We start from the raw sequence: 19932 nt of genomic DNA, 5'->3' as shown, positions 1-19932 counted from the left end.
AGCACGCGCGTAATGACAGATGTCACAGGCACGTGGAACGACGATCATAGCGGGGATGATCACGTAGCAGGAGGAGGATGGAGGAGGATGGAGGAGGGAGGGGAGCTGTCTTCCCTCCGGCCTCCGCACTTGTCAACAGTATGGCTCCGTAGACGATGCGTACGTCGTACGGAATCGCGTGACCAGATGTTGCACGCGGCAGCGAACGCGACGAGTCTCGCTGGCGGTGCGACGGTACCATCGCGGCCGACATAGCCGCGGGTGAAAGTACGAGAAACCGGAGAGGAGAACGGGAACGCGCGATGCGCGCGAGTTCCTAACCTGCCGAGCTGTCCAGCGTTGTGCGGAGTCATCGCGATGTGAATCCGTTTCCCTTAGCTACGCGAATTACGTAAATTCCTCGTAGGATCCCCTTGCCACCCCTTGTGTCGTCGAGCGCCCCTGAAATGGCGTGTCCAGTGGAACGGCTCAGGTAAATCGAAGAAGTAACCGGATCTATATAGGTTATATCTCGCAGAGAACGTACTGTTTCTTAACGCGTTCCTTTTCACGCCGCATAGAATTTACTTCGTCACGTACAATGTGGCTACGAGGTTCCCGGATCCCAGACAGGACCTTCAGCAGCTCCTGGGCATTGCAGCCAGCGACGAGTCAAAGCTGTGGCCAGATTTATATTTCATCGGGTACGTTTAATACGTTTCTCTGCGTGTATCAGATTTAATGATAAAGCGTGTGTGCTTTTAGTTTGCAGGAAGTTAAATCCCAACCGCAAAATATAGTGTTAGACTATATACTATTCGAGGATCCGTGGACTAAAGCCTTTAGGTAAGTCTGTTAGTCTGTTAGGACAATACAACTTGTATCATACGTATGTAATTATTCGATATATATAGAGGAAAGACCCCTATTATGAGACAGGATCCTGATATGAGATGGCAGGTTTTTTACATGGTGGGATCAAAAGATGGGGCCTATATAAGGCCTTTTAGCTTAAAATATCTCATATTAGGATCCTGTCTCATAATAGGGGTCTTTCCTCTATATATTCATTTAGGAGATGAAAATTAAATGCTGACATGTTTGCAGAGATGTGCTGAAGAAGTATGATTACGTGAAAATACGTTCGCAACGGTTGCAGGGTCTTGTTCTGAATGCTTTCTGCCTGAGGAAGCACTTGACGCATTTAAGATTGATAGAAGCTCAGTATACCAAGACGGGTTTCGGTGGCATGTGGGTAAGAAAGCAATGTGACAGCAGCAATTGCTGTTCTACTAACAACGTTACTTGTCTTCAGGGAAACAAGGGTGCGGTGAGCGTAAGAATGAATGCCTACGGAGTCAGCATTTGCGTGGTGAACACGCATTTGACTCCTCATGACCACTTGCTAGCCGATAGAATAGCAGATTATAATACCATCGTGACAGATCATACTTTTACTGCTCCGTTTACATCGAGAATATTATATCACGAGTACGGATATTTTTATGCTGAAATAGGCATTACATCATTCAAATAGAATTAACTACGTTCTTAGTAATGTTATTTAATATACGCTTCTTATTAGCTATATATTTTGGATTGGTGACTTGAACTTTCGACTCAATGGAGAGGAGTTAACCGCCGCCGATATAGACTTACTAGTGAAGAAGAAGCAATTGAAGGAACTTCTCGAAAGAGATCAGTTGAGAATGGTGATGAAGGAGCAACAAGCCTTCGCCGAACTTAATGAAAGTAGCATCACGTTCCCGCCTACTTACAAATACGAGTTTGAGTCCCAGGAATTTGATCTCAAGTAAATTTATATAAATCTGAAAGTATAGTAATTAAATTTGAGATATACATTTACGTATGTGATATATATTTACATTCTTTTTAATGGAACTAGCGTTTTGATATGTTATGTAATTAATTATTTGCCACGCAGGCGTAGACCGTCTTGGACCGACAGGATTTTATACAAAGTAAATGCGGTAGATATATACGACGACATAGAAATTCACACTGAGCAGCTTACTTACCAGAGCCATCCCAATTATAGTGTTTCCGATCACAAACCTGTAACTGGAGAGTTCAATATCGTGGTAAAAATACAGTCTTGTAGTACATTATCCCTTTTTATCGAGCTACATGTGAATGACAAATTTTTTTCTTTTAGGTCAGACCTAATGTAGAAAACCACTTTGTGGAATTTCAAGACTGTACCGTGGAGGAAAATTTTATATCTTACAAACTTCAAAGAGATTTCATTCCAAGCAACGGAGACTGGATAGGTCTCTTTCCTAACAAATTTTCCAGTTTAGATGATTACATCATTTACGAATACGTTAGCCGCGGTAAGTTTCTCGTTCCATTACATTTGTTCCTGATGTCACTTGATGTCATTGTTCCTATTCAAGTGTCTCCTAATAATTACTTAATATCTAGGTAAACCAACATCAGTTTCTGACGAACCTCACGCGAACACGGAACGAATATCATACAATGACTCGGCGCTTCGTCTGTCGGAAATGTATTGCTTGGTGTATGTAGCTCAACGAGGAGATCTTATGGAGATTTTGGGCGTGAGTCCGGAATTTTCGGGCCCTCGCAGATCAATCGAACAGTGTGTTTTAGCTACATAAATTTTATAGCGAACAATCAATTTACTTAAAAAATAGCTTGCGCTTGTGATCGGTAATCGTTTTACCGAGAGATTAACTATCAAACTTCGGTCAATTTTCTAGATGAACGAAAAACTTTTTTTTACTTGATTTTTTGTTGTCTTATTACCACAATCTTCTGGGAATTCTTAAATATTTTAAGGGTGAAATAGGTTCACTACTCTAAGTTGTGACTTGGGAAGTTAAATAAATCAAGAAATATGGCCTTTAATCGGAGGGTGCTTTTGGTATGGTGTGATAAGTTTATAAATTAGAAGCATCACATGAAAAACGATGCTTTGCACGTAGGATTTAATGTTACTTTTGGTACCTGGTTTTCGCACTCTCAGGCTGCCGCTTAGAGTGCGCCGCGGCGTATTTAATGTCCGCTTTAGAGCTTATAGTGAGTGCACATTTTTCTACACGCGAGATCTTCCTCGATTCATTGACGCCCGCTGTTATTAGAGAATAGGATAGGTATATAATTATTTTTTCCTGCCTCTCGAGCTAAGTTAATGGATTATGCGAGTGCGCTCACGTTATATATCATGACTATTTTCGTAGTATAATTTTTCGCAGCTAATTTGGATTCTGGCAAAGTACGCTTGTACTATAAAGATTATATTGTTTGTTATATGTATATATATAGCGCGCTGTCGAAAAAAAAGTAAACGAACAAATGTACACTATGGTTTCAATGGGAACGCAAGAATAAAGGATATTAATATTTTTTATTCGTCTCGATTTATTTGCCTCGTCGTTCTATATTATGCATGATATATTCAATAAATTAATACCTACCACGACAATAAATAATATATGCTAGCTACATACAGAACATAACAACACGATGCAACAACAATATGTGTAAAACCTGTTTTTCATCAAATCCAGTATAATACGCGATGTTGATGTGTTGTGGCGAACTTACAGTTGTGTATGAACGTGTTTTGACGTAGCCTATTCAATATCCTGCGCTTGTTTGGACGTAACTGTGTAATGTATTAACATAACGCGTTATGCTTGAGTGAAATAAAGGCTTTAACCAATTGTTGCTGTGTTGTTCAACAGTAAGCACGACGCGTAAATACAAAGGTATAAATGGTACATTATTGACGCGAACATCGATTTGCGGCGTGAATTTAAGCAGTACAAGTATCGCAACATCTCGATTTACGATACATAATTAGTACTAACAAGTAGCACTCTTGATAAACATCGATTTACGATTACAGCCGGTTCTCACATTTATAATTATGCCGCGATTGCGTTCTTATCACTTGAGATCCTTGAGTGAGGTCTAGCAGTTACCCGTTTCCCCCACGGTTGTATAATTAGCGCAGAAACACAATGCGACACAGCATGCGCTATATATTTCGCGGAGGCGGACGAATAATGCGTTGTGTAACACGTTACCTTGCAGAAAAGAATTTATTTTCACATAACATCACGATTGAACTGCGATTCAACGCGCACGGCGTCGCGTTGTACGTTTCCCTGATGCATTTTACTCGAAATTAAAACATGCGCCGCGCGGATTGATATTTACGATTACAGATAATATTGCAAAAAAAAGGACTAGAACTATTACTTATAACGCACGATTGCGATTCAATTAAATATAAATAATCTCCTTCGGGCGAAAGTTCCGCGCGTCGGATCTCGCGGGCTAATTCCGTGCTAACTCGAGTGGGTTTCTCGAGTGGGTTTGCAACGAAATTACACGAATAATATATATTTCATGTCTCTTCATCGAGCGTCATCGAGAAGGCCGCTCTATTTCGCCGTTGCACACAGCGAAGTTAAAATAACTTTTATCATCGTCATGAGATCCCGGCTCCTTCCATCCACCGGTCTATCGGTTTATCGATTGCTTCAGGTTTACAGCCGATATCACTATCGGCCAAACCGCCTGCGTTAAATGTATCGTCCTCTTACGTTCAGAAAGAGATCACTCTCTTTCTTTCTGAGAACTTTTCTAAGAATGATTAAACGATCTCTCTGGGATATCGCCGTTTATCACAGGCAGTAGCGCCAGGTCCATGCTCCCGACGTCCAGTTCCGTGGTGTCTATCCCCCGTATTTTCTGTATTCGATGCCAAACGAAGTCCCTGATGGGCCTCCTCAGGACGAACAGACCGAAGATGAGGACACCTTGAAGCGCGTTTACCAAATCGAACGCCGTCCAGTCGAAGGGATCGCCGCCGACCCACCAGGAGATTAATTCCATCATCCAGTTGAGACCCATCAGAAAGAAGAGGACAAGGCAAACGATGAAGGTTCGCTTGAGTCTGCGGAAGAGCCTTTGATCGTGCCGATCGATATGCTGGTTCCTCGCCAGCCGTCTCAGCGCGAGCTCTTGCTGGTAGCGGCTGATCCTGATGGCAGTGATTACGAAGAGGACCATGTTCGTCAACAAAAGGAGACCGACCGGCACGTAGAAGTACGGCATGGCTTCCGCGTCGGCTGCAGAAAGAGCGATAATAATTAATACCCGATATTGGCGAAGCAAATTGTTCAACAAAGCGGAAAGACGAAAGGCTCGAATTACAACAATTTTTCATTCAATATATCTTTAATTTAATTTAACTAAAACAATGGAGTTAAAATAGTACTGTTTTATGTTGAAATAATAAATTTTGACACACGTGATAGTTAAAAATAACAAAATGTTATTTAACTCAAGGTATTGATTTAAATTTCATCCTCATTTAACAGTGTACGAGTTCTGTAAATGGATCGAGACTCACACTTGAACCAGCAGCTCTCGCTACCGAAAGCGGGCTTGACGTAGGTCATGGGTATCGTAGGACTGAGATCCATCGCCATCGAGACGAGAATGAGGACCGCTGGGCAGCCCCAGGCCCATATCGAGTAGTAGAAAAACAGCATTTTAGGCTGGATTCTCCTCTGCGCGCACTGCTTCACGTGATGGCGTACCAACGACCACGTTTCGATGCATATCACGTTCAGCCAGAAGAAGCAGGCCACGAAGGAGAATTGGATGACGAATGCTGAAAACGACACCGACCGCAGTCTCTCAATCAATCTTGCCTGTCATTCACGTGTGTCGTCATACTTCCTAAAGCGAACCTGCCGCGCTACACGACGCCGCCGAAATTATACCGCTCGGTAAAATTAAGTGACAGTTCAAAGTCCAACACTCAAATCATACAGGCTACCATTTGAAAATTATTAATTACAACTTATTATTATCTTCAAATTTTTGTAACGATCTTCTTGTAATAAATTTGATTTAAATATTAAATTCGATTAAACGTTCAAGCAGCAGCGTAGTTAAAAAAAGAGAGATTTTTCTACTAATCAAAAATCATAATTTTCTAAAAATGTATACTATTATACGTATTTTTATTTAACGGTGTCACACTTACAATATGTTTCTTGTTGATAATTAATTATCTTACCTATGCTAACGCAGGCTTGAGGTGATAATTGCTCGCTTGTCAGTTGCGTAATGGCCAAAGTGGTGAAGGCCAGTGCCAAGCAGCCGCAATAGTGGCAAAGGGCTTTCCCATGGACGTCCCTCAACCTCGGCGTTATCGCGTATGCCGCGATGGTGAGTATCAGAAAAGGAACTGAGATTAGGAGCCCGCAGGCGTAAATGATGACTCGCGCATCCACGGTAGGGACGGCGACGTCTGCAAAATCGTTGCGTTCCATTAAAAACGGACGAGGAGACTTAAAAGAAATTAAATATCAAGGAATTGTAGATTTTTTTTTTTTGGTGATATGTAGATCTGTTAGGCTGCGTTCGGAAACGTCACCCGAGTGCACACGAGTATACTCCCTTCTCTTTCTATCTCAGCGAGTTAGAAGGAGAAGGGAGTATACCCGTGTGTACCCGGGTGACGTTTCCAAACGCAGCCCTACATAAATGATTCGTTATTATTTTTTTAAGTTGAAATCCCACAGAAGGATTCAGGAGGATTATCAATGAAGATCGAATGTCTTCATGTGGGAAAACAGAGATACAGATAAAAGTTAGGGAAAGTTCGGGAGGATTTTACAATTAGTTCCTTCCGTACAAACCTTGAAAACAAACGAATGCCCTAAGTCCCAGCTCGGGCACGACCTCCATACAGTAATCTTTGCCGGGCATCAGCATAATCGGTACGTGATCGATTCGCGGCGCGAAGATGGAACCATTCATCAATAAGTAATACTCATCCTCGCTTTCCTCCGGATGTAGCATGTACCTGAAAACCGCTTCGTCAAATACGTGCGCGCTCGTATGTGCAAACGTCGGATCGTCGGGCTTGAGAAAGGTGCTTGAGAGTCGAGTAGTATTCAAAGTAAATGAAGTTTTAATTTACTTTGAATACCCGCACCAGGATACACACACCGCGACAGGAGATCTTTCCGAGAAACGCGCGTTTCTGTAATCAATCGCTCATGAGAAACGAGTTTTGCTTGTGCACGAGGAAATAATTTCTGTCTAATTGCTACGGAAATCGCGATAATATTTTTTACGGAGGAAGAGAACGGAATAAAGCGTTATTTATCACAAGACGATTTAATGTCGCTCCTGAATATCGCGTTTGGTATATCCAACATGCCTGACAAAAATTCACAAGCAAAATCACTCGAATCGATCCATTGAACCACGTTACAAGAATATGACAAATTTCATTTTGCCAATTATTCAATATAAAAATAACGTTATCTACAACGAAACCTAATTAAAAATTATACCTGGTTGTCCGGAAAAGCGTGCCGATTTTTAAAGAAAAGTAAAAGCAATATTTTTTTTATATGTACGTAGATATCTGTTTATTCAGCTACATACTAGCTTTTATTCTGCAATTTCTTGTTATTTTATACATTTGAAGATTCCATCTCGAAATCTCTTACATTTTCTGGCGAGGAATAAAGCCTCTCAAGATTCGGACAACCTGACGTTTTTATAAATCCGTCTGGATTCACGTGTTGTATCTTCATTGTTTATGCAAGCGTAATTCACACGCTGTTACGTTTTATCCGTTCGTACTCTATCTATGTGTGAGTACCCTTTATCAATAATTCATGAACAATAACGCGGCGATGTCACTGTCATCTCTATCGCTGTTTTACACATGCATCCGCTGCGATTAAACGTCCCTTTATGATTTCATCTCCGCCGATTATCACGATACGATATAATTTTTTTTCATTGAAAAAGAAAAAAATTATTGACGATACGTTATCTGCGGGCAATAAGGAGGCGGCAATAAGTGCGCGCGTGGAATCCAAACTTATAAATTACTTTCAATAAGATACACAATTGCTTGTTCGATATATCATAAGTACCCGAGAAATGTAATATCGAGAGTGCAGTTATCAGTTCATAATATCAATTATACTTTTTTCAAAGAAAGTGTTATAAATAAGTTCATCTTACAATTTTCAAGATATAGATACTTAACTTGCGATTACGTAAGGCCTGTAGGTTTATATTTCGCGCGATTGGTTCTTGGTTGGATTTTCCAAATACAATTGATACAATTGATTGCAATTGATAAATTGATATTTGAGTCGACTAGTATTTAAGTCGATGGGCCACAACGCGAAAACGGAGTCTTATCGTAAAATGTGACCAACCACGGCATTCCGATCTATTGATAAAGATATCGACAGTACGAGGTCTACGCATTTTATATATTATGTAACGGACGACCTTCGGTAAGATGGTTTGTAACGTGGCTCTCTCGACAGATTCGATCATTCAAATCTTCACAGATCCTCCTCGTATTCCACATTATACGTACTTTAGACTGCAGGGATTTCCCACGATAGCGACGAATGTCTTATATTCGTCGCCGGGCACCAGCGCGCCGGTGCGATTAAAGTCGCTGAAGAAAGGTGAAAAATGCACCGTGTCGTTCGAGGAGGCGCAAACGGTATTCTTGTTCCTATCTTTTGCAAGGACCTCGCCTATGGGGCAACATTTCCCCGCCAATGGCAGGCGCTTGTATTCCTCCGGCACTACGGTCTCATTTTGCTGAAACGAACATATTGAAAGTATTTTGCGATTGCCGATGTTGTTGCAACGACGCTGTCGTTGTCTCGACGGACGTTCCAAAATTCGGAGAAAATGCAAGCATTCGAGACGCGTCGCAAGCGTAAATAAGAGGATGATGACGTAAATGATGACAGAAAACGTTAGCGTTGTTGGCGTTGTGAACTTGTCATTATGGAAATTGACTTGACATTATTTGAAGACAAAGGGCAGATTTTAAGTCAAAGGGCAAAGAAAATTTGAATTTTTTTTCGCAACTTCGGAACTTCGATGAAACAGTCTCTATATATGTATAAATGAACATAGATCGTTGAGTAAACAACAGTACCTAATATCGCAATCTGCAGTAAATTGATAAACTGATCGCAGGTTTTCGAAGAATTTGTACTGTTTATATTAATTTGCATACAGGAGTTGCCGATTTGCATCGAGACGCGTTTCGAATGAATATCTTCTTTTAGAAACTACACTTTGTTTTTCTCAGCTTCTCGATTTCCTATGCAATCTCGTAAAGATCAGATATCCAGGAAAGATCAGATATTTGCGTAGAGCTTTTACAACCGGAGTTATCTGGACAATATCAAGAAATTGGTATCAATAGCTACTCGATCTAAATATAATTCTGCGAGAGAGAGATGCGAAATACGTGAAGCTCAGACAAATAAATATAAAACCTAAACCTGGTATGTCATAAATGTCGAAGGTGCACTTACCAATGGGATAGGATATATGGTGGGTACCACGTCACTCGTGCACGCAATTGGCGTCAATAAAGACACGAAAAAGACGGAAACGTGAATGAGTCGCATCCTGAATGAGTTTGCACCTTATCAAAGTCTATCGAGTCAATGTTGAGCGTCGCGCTCGAGATTTATACTGCGTCTATCTCTGAATTAATGCGCGTCAAAGCACTTCGCATTGAGCATAATCGAACTTTGAATTTTTCAATTATCGTACTTTGCTAACGGAAATGGTGATTCGGGCTTACTCCGGATGTACCAGCGCTACGATTACGCCATGCGACACTTGTTTCGGCGACATTTAGGCGAGACAGGCGCTTTCGCTTCTCTTTCGTCACAGCTCGATATCACATTAGATCTTGCACATTTATCTTGTCACACCCTGGTTACACTCGCCGATAAGTCTTCCGTGCTACGCCGGCGTTATTTGCTTGATCGATGCCGGTTTTAATTGAAGATTTCAGTCACCTTTCTCTCTTTATCTCTCTTCCCCTCTTGTATCTGCCGGCTTTAGTTGAGTCTTTAGTTAGTTAGTCAGACGGATAAATCCGAAGCTCTCGAGAATTATGGAATCGAGACTAGCGATGCGTTATCGGTTGATTCTCCAACGATCACCCATACATTTCGTTATCTCGCATTCTCACCGACGACGCACCGACCTTTTTCAGCGATTTCTTCGCACGAGTGCACGTGCCATCAATCACACTCGATGTCGGTGTGAGCATTAAGTCATCCGGAAATTCCTGCCGGGTCCTGCGATCCAAAACACCTACGGCGATGAAGATTTTATCGTACGGTTAGGACGTCGGTTAGATTTCGTCGTGAGGTAACATTAAGATATCGAGATTTTTGAAGAAACGAGATCTTTTCGCTATTATGCGCAGCTATTTCGGAGTCCGAACCGGAATAAGCAATCTAATTAAAGCAATTTGGTCGGCGCGACGGAGACGTCACTTTGGAGAATTAGGAGGAGTGCCGTATCGGAGAAGATAGGGAACCGATGACGAATGGTCATTGACCTGCAACTCCCGCTATACTTCGTCACTTGAGAGCGACGAGAAACGAACTTTATCGTGGGTCCTGCGGCGATTTCCGCGCTCATTAACTCAGTCTATATTATTTCCTCTCCTATTCCAAGACCGACCTTCGAAATTGATCGTCTCCGCGCGCGCACCGAGAAGGCGAACTTACGTGAGACTGTCGGAAATTCGTAGATCCTCGTTGTCGTCGCGGCACCCACGTGCGCGATCGATTCTTTCTCTCTCTCGGTGAATTATCGAACACCGTGTACAGCGGTTGATTGATTATTAAGGACCCACGAACGCACAGGCACACACATACACACACGTGCTCAATCGCCCGATCTTCACCGAGTCGTTGTTTTTCTCAGTCGAAACGTGATTATCCACATTAAGCCTCGATATTATATCAAGCCTTCCGCAAGATCGTTCACTTATTCAACTGATTTCCTTGCGTTACTCGCGAGCATCTTCCGCGAAATTATTTTTAATTTTTACTTTAAGCGGTGGGAGATCCTTTTGACGATCGGAGATCGACAGCGTGCCTGGCGATCGGCAAGATCCACGCGGCACGCAGCTTTAACGATCGACGTCCGAGAACTGACTGGCCGGACACCTCGATCCGCTGGTGCCTTTATCGAAGAAGAGAGCGCGAGAGAGAGGAAAGAACATGATGCACGCACTCCGACGAACGTGCCGATGGCTAAGCTCGTATATACGTACGTTCGAACGTGATATATACCAAAAGTATTTCACGGAGGGGGCGTTATCGATCCCCGGGGACAGATATTTGTTCGATCTGGTCGATTCGCTAAATAATCGCGTAACCCGCCGTTCTCGGAAAGACCCATCCCTTATTACGGTGACACAAATTCCCCAATTAGCTTAATCCGCAATTTACTTCCCGAGCAATACGGTAATTTGTTAGCATGTAATTTATTGTTTACAGAATCGTGTTAATTGTTGGTTGACACAAAAGATAGATTAAAAACTTCTTCTCTGAGAAATAGATTAGATCAGGGACAGCGAAGTATAGTTAGGAAATGCACTGTAAGCAATTCTGTTGGTTGAATCAATCGGTCCGATTAGGTCAATCGGAGTTTAGTCGAAGTCATCTCCCTAGGGAAGCTTCACTAATTTTATCTCCCACTGCTATTGCGCCAGCGCTCATAAATAAGTTCGCCATACGTCGTAAATTATGCCCGCGGTAAATCGTAAACTAATCTACTTACGCTAATTACGTAGATTCTCATGGCATACAAAATATAAATACGTCAATGTTTGCAGAAAGTGTCACGTGTGACTTACATGAGTCATACACGTGCGTCGGCGCATTCATTAAAAGCTTTTTCAATGAAAAATAACGAGGTACGCCCGAAGGGACGTCTCATTAACATTCGGCAAAATTATTCGGTCTTCGCAAATCGATACCGGCCTCCTCTCGGAAAAAATCTAGCCTTATCAATTCGAACATCTGACGCAACGTACACATATTTTTTTAGATAACCCGAGCACTCAAGCATTATAACAACGTTATTGCATTACACGATTACACCATTACCGTGATTATACGCAGCAAAAAAATTTTAGGAATTTTTATGCGCTTCCAGAGCGAGATGTGCAACCGTTTCACTCTATCTAAGAAGACAAAGTATTCTTTGCGCGAGCTCTATTTTTAGTCCGCTTTTGATAAGAAGGAAATAAACTACAAGTTATCCAGTAGATACCCAGTCTATCTTATAGGAAACCACGTCGACGAAATTTCTTGAAAGCGACGTAATCGGCCGGCGTATCGCCACGTCATTTGCCGGTTCAAGCCTCCAGTGAACTTATTAATATTTCAACGATCGCGAGAAATCCTATTGGCGCTTCTTCGAAGATTCTACTCGATCGATCAGGCCTTCTCCCTCCTCGGGGTGTGTCTATTCCGCATGGTCTGCAGGCTTTATGTACAAGACGCAGCGGGGTGCAACAAACGGAGCGCAAACGAAGGCTGGGCTGCGTGGGCCTCGCAAGGTATTGCGGCAAAGCATAAAATTTAGACCGTGTCTCTATTTCGGTCGGTGGGATGCAAACCCACACAAAACAACTCACACATCTAACGTTCCGATTCATTCTTCAAAGAGTCATTACACTGATCGACGTGTCAGACGCGGATTGGGTTTCTTGAGTCGTTTCCCGTAGATTTTTGGCCGCTGAATCAGAATCTGTCAGTAAAACTTTTCTATCACATCTGGTTTTTGAAAAAAATTGAGGTCAAATGTGCAAAAAAGGTGTTTTTAGCCATTTTTGACAAAGTATAGATGATGAATCCAATATGTCAAAAAATTAAACAAAAAATCTTAAAATGAAGGTTAGACAATATACTTCAAGCTAAGCAAACCCATAATTAATCCGCAATCATCTATCGCGAGCTACAATTAACGTTCTTTTGTGGTGGGGTGCGCTTACGCCTCACCAGCCGTTGGCTGAGGGAAATCAGATATGAATTCAAAGTACACTACACTCACAATTTTCATCCAATTCAAGTTTGTTTTTTAAATTTAAGAGTGATAGAAAAATTTTACTGACAGATTCGGATTCAGCGGCCAAAAATCTACAGGAAACGACTCGAGAAATCCAATCCGCAGCTGACACGTCGACCAGTGTTATTATTGCGATATTATTATAAACGTTGTTTAGACTCGACGGTCTGGAATTAATTTTTCGTTTCTTTCATTGCGTCGAACTGACAGGAAAAGATAAAGAGGCAAGTTCTGTTAGCTTCAGAACTCCCGGATAAAAATAACAAATATCTAAAAATTGCTTGGGTTGCGTGAAAACGCAGTTGAGAGAGCAGTTTTTCTCTTAATAGAGGAAAAAATAAGATCGACGTTTACATCCCAGGTAGCAAGCACTCGTCATTTTGACGTCAAATGACGTCAAAAGACGTCAAAATGACAGACTTTTGACGTCAATTGACGTCAAAATGACGAGTCTTGCTACCTGGGATAGATTGTTATCTAGATGCAATTTGATGCTATTAATAGTGCATAGATATGTAGATTCGAACTGCGTGATTCGCGTCATCGTCTCTCTTTCTCTGTCTCTGAACAAACTTTGGATTCGAAGCTTGCAAGACTCTTTTAAAATTTAAAGCAAGAGTTACTTACACGATCCAAATTCGAACGGGCGGATTCATCGTTCGGAAGTGAATTCGACTTTCGCGTGTGGGTGACTTCTTTATTTTACTTTAGCCGGCCCGGGCATTCTTACTAAACCCGGGTTACAGTACCAAAAATCAGATATAGAGACATGCCGTGACGTCGTACAAATTGTAATTTTGAATTTGACAATCGTATCGGTTTTGCGATTAGAATGTGATCGGGAAGTTTTACTATCACGTACCGATGATATGTCGTTATGACGATTGATAAAGTCACGGGCCTCGGGACTAGGCTATAAATATACGCTTGACGCAGAATGCGCAACCTCTTCCTACACTCGGCGGTGGAAGAGAAGAGGTAAGCGTACGCGCGTCTGGCGAAATGAAAGATGAAAGAGCGAGAAACCGATGACGCGAAGAGAAAGAGAAGCGCGTAGGTGCGTAACTAGGAAATTCATGTTGTGACGTCCAGAACATCCTACATATGATGGAAGTTCCGAGTCGACGTTTTACGTAGGAAGAAGAAACGACGCTATCAGTCCCATTAAAATTCCCACAAAGCGAGTCTCTATACCTATAGCAAGAAAATGACGGTGTTCGATTTGAAGTTTGACGTAGATCATTGCAATTTAATTATTTTCTTTAGAATTTTCACGCTAAGGTACATAAATCTCATATCGGGAAATAAATATAATGAAATGAGATTTCATTGAAAGAAAGAAAAAGACATCGGCTATTTTGGATCGAGATTCTAAAAGAGGACCCTTACATCTTTACAGTGCAAATAAAAATTTGCTGATACACAGAAAAAAAAATATTCTTGATTTGAAAATATCTTCAGCGTCAACGTGGAAATCTTAAAATAAAATTATATTACGTTAAACGAAGAAAACTTGCTTGAATGAAGTCATTACATAGTTCAACCAAGAAAAAAATGTTGAAATAAAGTTAAAATTCTTATAAGAAGATATAGATTGTTTCGTATATGAGCAAGATCACTATAATCTTATAAGAATTTCAACTTTTTATTTTAACATTGTTTTCTTGGTTGAACTATATACATTATATAATAACTTCACTCACACAAGCAAGTTTCCTTCGTTTAACGCAATATACTCTTTTCAAGATTTTTGAAGATATTTTCAAATCAAGAATATTTTTCTCTTCTGTGTAGAATTGATTTAAAAAATTGAATTGAAATAATTTAACTCTTCTTTCTTTAGAGTTTTATTTTTCCGCTGAGAAGTAAAGAGGAAGCAAAATAAAGACTAGGAAGATTTATGTTAATGTAGTCAAAGCGGATGAAGTTAATATTCACGTAGGTAGAGAGCTCAATGCCGCTCTGTCTGATATCCGCTTCGAGCTCGTCTCGCGAACTATACTGCTCTCTGTTAAAGTGTTCCGCAGACTCCGAGGTTCACAAACGGTCGGTAACACAGCGTAATTACGTGGTAGACAATGAGTTTCTTATTAAACATTTTCATCTCAAAAACTGCAATCGTGAACGACGACGAACTGTCGCGGTAGCTTCTCGTTCGAGGGAAAGGCGCTTCCCAAATGCCGAAAATTTCGGGAAAAATGTTCAAATACCCGGTCAGAGGCACTCGTTAAACAGCAATGCCGTAAAATATTAAACTTTCAATAAAGACGCTCGAATATATGTAAAACCGTCCCGGAGTTATACGTTACGTCGCGTAAAAGTACGTCGCGGTCATCTAAGTTTTTATTGCAAGGTCCGCCGAAGTCACACATACACGCATATATACATACATGCGTACACACGCAGAGAGAGTCTCTCTAGTTCCTCGGCGACTGAAATCTTTCTCTCGGGCGAAACTTCGGGACATAAAACTTCTCCGTGCCTTTTCCTTCATATATGCACTCCGCATGAATTATTAAAGCGCAGAGTCAGCAGGTTGCCCGCATTTGTATATTTGTGCATAAGTATACTTCGCGTGGTTTATACATCACCAATACCTTTCTTCTCTCTATTTCGCTTCGCGCCGTCTCACTCGCGTCTTTACCGGGTTTTTGTCCGTAAATCAACCCGCGCCGTCGTGGCCGACGCGCTCTTTGATCCTATCGGGAACTGCACACGGTGCGTAAATAATTAACTAAATAATTCAATTCGTCGAAGTCATTTGCATGCGTAATAAAAATTACGCGTCAGCGACATAAAAACTAAACGCATTTCCGCGAACGTTTATCCCTGGCATCTCCTCTCGTTTCGTAAAGATCAATTTCTGAAGCTAATAATAATAACGGTAATTTAATACTCATTTACAATCGATACACGATAAAGATTAATAAAGACTAGTTTAGAGAATCGAGCTCTTTTTTTTCCTCTCGGTAGAGGACTCGACGCGGGAACTTCTTCGTTTTATCTCGGAATATTCATTCGTGCGATCGCGGGGATACAATCGCAAGGTTTCGAGAACCGGATTCAAGGCAACGCCGGGCTTCTTCTCGAAGCTGAAGGGCCGAAACGCGACGTCACGCGCGAAATTGTCGCGAGTCTCGCGTGCATCCACGGTCAGTGACGTCGTCGGTTCCTCTGCCATGCCCGTGCACGCATCGTGCGCTGACCATGCATTGACATGGTCCACCCGACCTTGGCGAACGTACTTTGTTTGTTTCGTCTTTGCCTTAAACACGCAAATAAACTCGGCAACAGGCGTTATCAGGTCCCGGGACGCAGTAAGCTCCCGGGTTATGATATAGCAGAAATTATATAAAAATGCGCAGTACAAGAGTAGATGATTGATTTGGACAGTAAAAGTCATTTTAAATTAGAGTAAAGGCCTTGGCATATAGAAAAACTCAAGCGGTAAGTAAATTGACCAATCATAAGTCAAATACACAGAAAAAAAGAAGTATTAAATCGAGACTTGTATATAAGCAAGAATCTATAATCTTGAGATGATATATAAATTGCGCTAAATTATATAATCAAGAAAAAAAGTTGAAATTCTTATAAGAAGACTATAGATTCTTGCTTATATACAAGTATACAAGTTTTGATATAACACTCCTTTTTTTTCTGTGTATTCTCGAAAACTTAAGATATAGCTATTTGTTAATTTGCTTAGGGGAGACCGAGGCTATCTGTCTACGGGGGCTATGTGTCCACAGTACTGCTATCTCAAGTTTTAAGAGACAGATGTCTCTACCATTGTAACAAGTAGTTGAAAAATGCCCTACGTAAGATATTTAAATGTTGTTTGTTTTCTTGCGATGCCTCTCGCAGACGCTATATACGTTAAAAGAAAAGCGAAAACAATTATTCACATTTTTCGACGGTCGAAAAATTTGCTGTGCGACAGTAGTTTAACTCAAATTAAAGTAAACAATTCATAATATTATCAATTAATATATATTCGTCAATTAATATATAGTTATCAGGTGTGAGAAGCGTCAAATCTTAATTCCGCATTATCTAAAATTGGCAACATGTTAAAGACTGAAAAACGTGGTCGGGGCTATCTGTCCTATTTTTGATAGGGCAATGTGTCCACACTTCAATGACGAATTGTTCTTTTATAAATAGATAATGGTGCGTAACTACAAAAGAAAGACTTTCCTTAAGACGGATAAGGTAGACATATCTAATAAAATTATATTTAGAGCGATTAAAAGAATAAAAATTGAGCGAGAATCTTTTCGTAAAAACAGCGTTAGACTTTGGAATAAATGTTCGGGCTCTTACTCGCTATTGTAAAAAAGTGACCTACGAGCAACTATTTGATCCTGCGATTCAAGAATCGTCACCAAATTTTTATTTTAAAAATACACGTCAAGTTAAATATATGAGTTTGTCTTAAATTATTGAGTATTTTCTATTTCAAACGCTGCCGAGGATAAAGTAAAGGCCCCAAATAAAAAAAAGATTAAAGAATTGAGGGGACAAAAGAAACTCATCACAATGATTTTGCAACGGACTCAAAATCAGTTTGATGCCACCGTATATAAAGAAAAGTCAGCTCTACGCAGAAAACTTGTCAAAAAATCTACACAAAGTGTCTACTACTTCTCTGACTCCAACGACTAGGCAATTTTTTCAATATTATATATTAATAATAAATAATATTATAAATAAGTATAGAAATTAATATAAATAATGTGTTTTTTATTATGTGGACAGATAGCCCCTCGAATGTAGACAGATAACCCCGCATTTGGGGCTATCTGCCTACGCTTGACTTGTCCACTAAAAAAATTCGCCTCTTTAAAATATTAAAAGATCAACGATTCTAATTATGTTTTTTTTTAATAGCAAGGTTGAAAGGTTATACCATTAAAATTTTAGCCAAATATCTTTATTAGTTTTTTAGTAAACTTGAAAAAAGCGTAAAGTGTGGACACATAGCCCCGGTCTCCTCTACTGCTTAAGTTTTTCTATATGCCATATTGTGCCAAGTTTTCTATATGCCCCTAATAACTCTTACTCGCGAAAAGATCATTGATTGATGAGATTTATCTTCTACGACTGTTAAACCTTCTTTCTCGTGTACGAATCGTCTTCCTCGAAAAATTTAGCAATTCTTTTTCAATAGAAACTGTCCGGCAATTAAATAAATAGGATACAATCTAAACATCCTGAATAGCTTTCTTCGTTCTGTCACGAGATTGGATCTCTTAAAATCCCTTCATACGAGATAATGCAATTAATGTTCAGTTCGCGTGCGTCGATCGCAGGTACGGAAATATGGCTTAATGCGGCCTCGCCAGGGACCGCCATGATCTTTCCTCCTCCTCTCCCTTCCCGCTCCACGCGCCCTTTTTAATAAAAATATTTTCCCCCTTCGGCCCGTGGCCCTTTCCCCTACTCGAGAGAACCCGACTTCATCCCTCTCTCTCTCTCTCGCTCTCTCGTTGGCTCGCTCGATCGCTCGTATCGCGGTGTTGGGGTGAACGCGATTCGGGGTCCCCCTCACTGGAAGCACTTAGCGTGAAGGTATTTGTCTATCGAAAACTATACCCTCGTTGCTCGCGCCGAGAAATCTGTCCCTTTCGCACGCCCTTTTACGAGATTCCCTCGCGCAACGCACGAAGGAATTGCACCGGTTTACTCCGGAGTGACCGGAGTGGAGTGGTTCGGTAGTTGGCGACACGTGTGCACGATTTGTGGACACCGGGGAGAGGCGGATATCAACTTCGGATTTATTCGTTGGCGCCCTTTCCCACCGACATACCGTCGCGTTCGCGCCGCGCAGGTCGCACGCGCTAAAAAAAAATGTGCTAAAAGACGCTAAGAACTTGTAAAAAGGAAAATGAAGAGGATGATAAAGCTATTAACTATAAGCTGCTTAATCGCCTTTTCGCTCGTATCATATTACGCCCGAAAATTAAGCTAAAATAAGTAGCTAATCGCGTTGTGTTATCGTATACGAACCCCATTAATTAGTAACTAAAAATATAAATTTCCTTGACGCTCGCGATAAATCAGACTTATTATTTTTTAAAAAAGAGAGCGAGATAGCAAGGTGGACACCAACGTGTTATCTCCCGATTATAGAATATTCATACTTCTCGAAAGTTCGAGTTCCGATGCGAACGGAGCTTCCGCCACAACCGGAGCGTTGCCCCCCGCAACCATTCTAGATATCTTCGATCCACACTGTATAGGCGTGTGCATCCACATACGCATTATGCAACAGGGATTTGGAACAAGGGAGAAAACGAAGAAGTGGGGGAGGGGTGGACGGATTTTGTTTCGCGGAGTACGACACGATGTCGTCGAGGCGATTAAGCGATCGTAAAAGCTTAACTTTTCCCGACCTTCAGCAATCAATCGACGCTATTGTGGCCGATGTTACCTTCGGTACACTCTGTATACGCGTGCATATACAGTGCAGAGGCGCTCTCCCTCTTTTTCCCTCCCTTCCCCCCCCTCTCTCTCTCTCTCTCTCTCTTTCTCTCTCCCGATCTATCTCTCGCTGGAACCTTATCTATCTCCACCACTCTATCTGTCTGTCTCTCTTCCTCTCTTCACGGTCGGTACTCCGCTCGCGAGCCGCTGCCTCGGGGCGAGGAATAAGAGCCTACCAGTGCTGTCGCTATCAACACTTTACCCTGTTCTAAAGTCCCGAGTATCGAGCACGAATTTTATTATAATTTCACTCTGTATCACGTTTAGTTTATAACGAAAGTACAATGTATATTTAATACAGTTAGAAAGAGGTATTTAATAAATTGCATGTGCAAACCGACGTCGATAAAAATGTGTATACTTAAAAAAAGAAAGTTTTTTCAAAGATTTTCAGAATATATCATTCATTAAAAAGATGCTGACAGTGTTGTAAGATATTCTTATAATATTAGAGATACATCATCTATTGCAAAATATTTTACTCTTTCCATGTACTTATATATA

At 41.1% G+C, this 19932-nt stretch overlaps 2 protein-coding genes across 3 annotated transcripts in view; one reads left to right on the top strand and one right to left on the bottom strand.

Annotated features, from left to right (window-relative positions):
• Positions 1-117: 117 nt before the first annotated feature.
• LOC139771358 (inositol polyphosphate 5-phosphatase K) lies at positions 118-3373 on the top strand. Its single transcript, XM_071704077.1, has 9 exons — positions 118-472; positions 561-683; positions 745-825; positions 1087-1234; positions 1295-1470; positions 1565-1792; positions 1925-2081; positions 2156-2333; positions 2425-3373. The coding sequence occupies exons 1-9, from the start codon at positions 447-449 to the stop codon at positions 2619-2621; spliced, it is 1314 nt and encodes a 437-aa protein (XP_071560178.1). The 5' UTR covers positions 118-446; the 3' UTR covers positions 2622-3373.
• The window catches only part of LOC139771355 (G-protein coupled receptor Mth2), a 44157-nt gene continuing 27576 nt past the window's right edge, over positions 3352-19932 (bottom strand). Inside the window, exons 1-7 of one of the 2 annotated variants that reach the window (XM_071704072.1) lie at positions 10587-11203; positions 9369-10164; positions 8405-8637; positions 6690-6856; positions 6065-6298; positions 5390-5653; positions 3352-5105 (exon numbers count right to left, since the gene is read on the bottom strand). In XM_071704072.1, coding sequence (XP_071560173.1) covers positions 4618-5105; positions 5390-5653; positions 6065-6298; positions 6690-6856; positions 8405-8637; positions 9369-9464 — 1482 coding nt within the window. In that variant the 5' untranslated portion in view covers positions 9465-10164; positions 10587-11203 and the 3' untranslated portion in view covers positions 3352-4617. Of the gene's footprint in view, positions 5106-5389; positions 5654-6064; positions 6299-6689; positions 6857-8404; positions 8638-9368; positions 10165-10586; positions 11204-19932 lie in introns of those variants that run through there. The other variant, XM_071704074.1, reaches the window with a different exon arrangement.

Source organism: Temnothorax nylanderi, unplaced genomic scaffold (genome assembly GCF_030848795.1).
Source record: "Temnothorax nylanderi isolate EJ_2023f unplaced genomic scaffold, tnyl_v1.0 TNYL_tig0039_pilon, whole genome shotgun sequence".
Taxonomy (NCBI): domain Eukaryota; kingdom Metazoa; phylum Arthropoda; class Insecta; order Hymenoptera; family Formicidae; genus Temnothorax; species Temnothorax nylanderi.
This window is presented reverse-complemented; position numbering and strand designations above follow the sequence as displayed.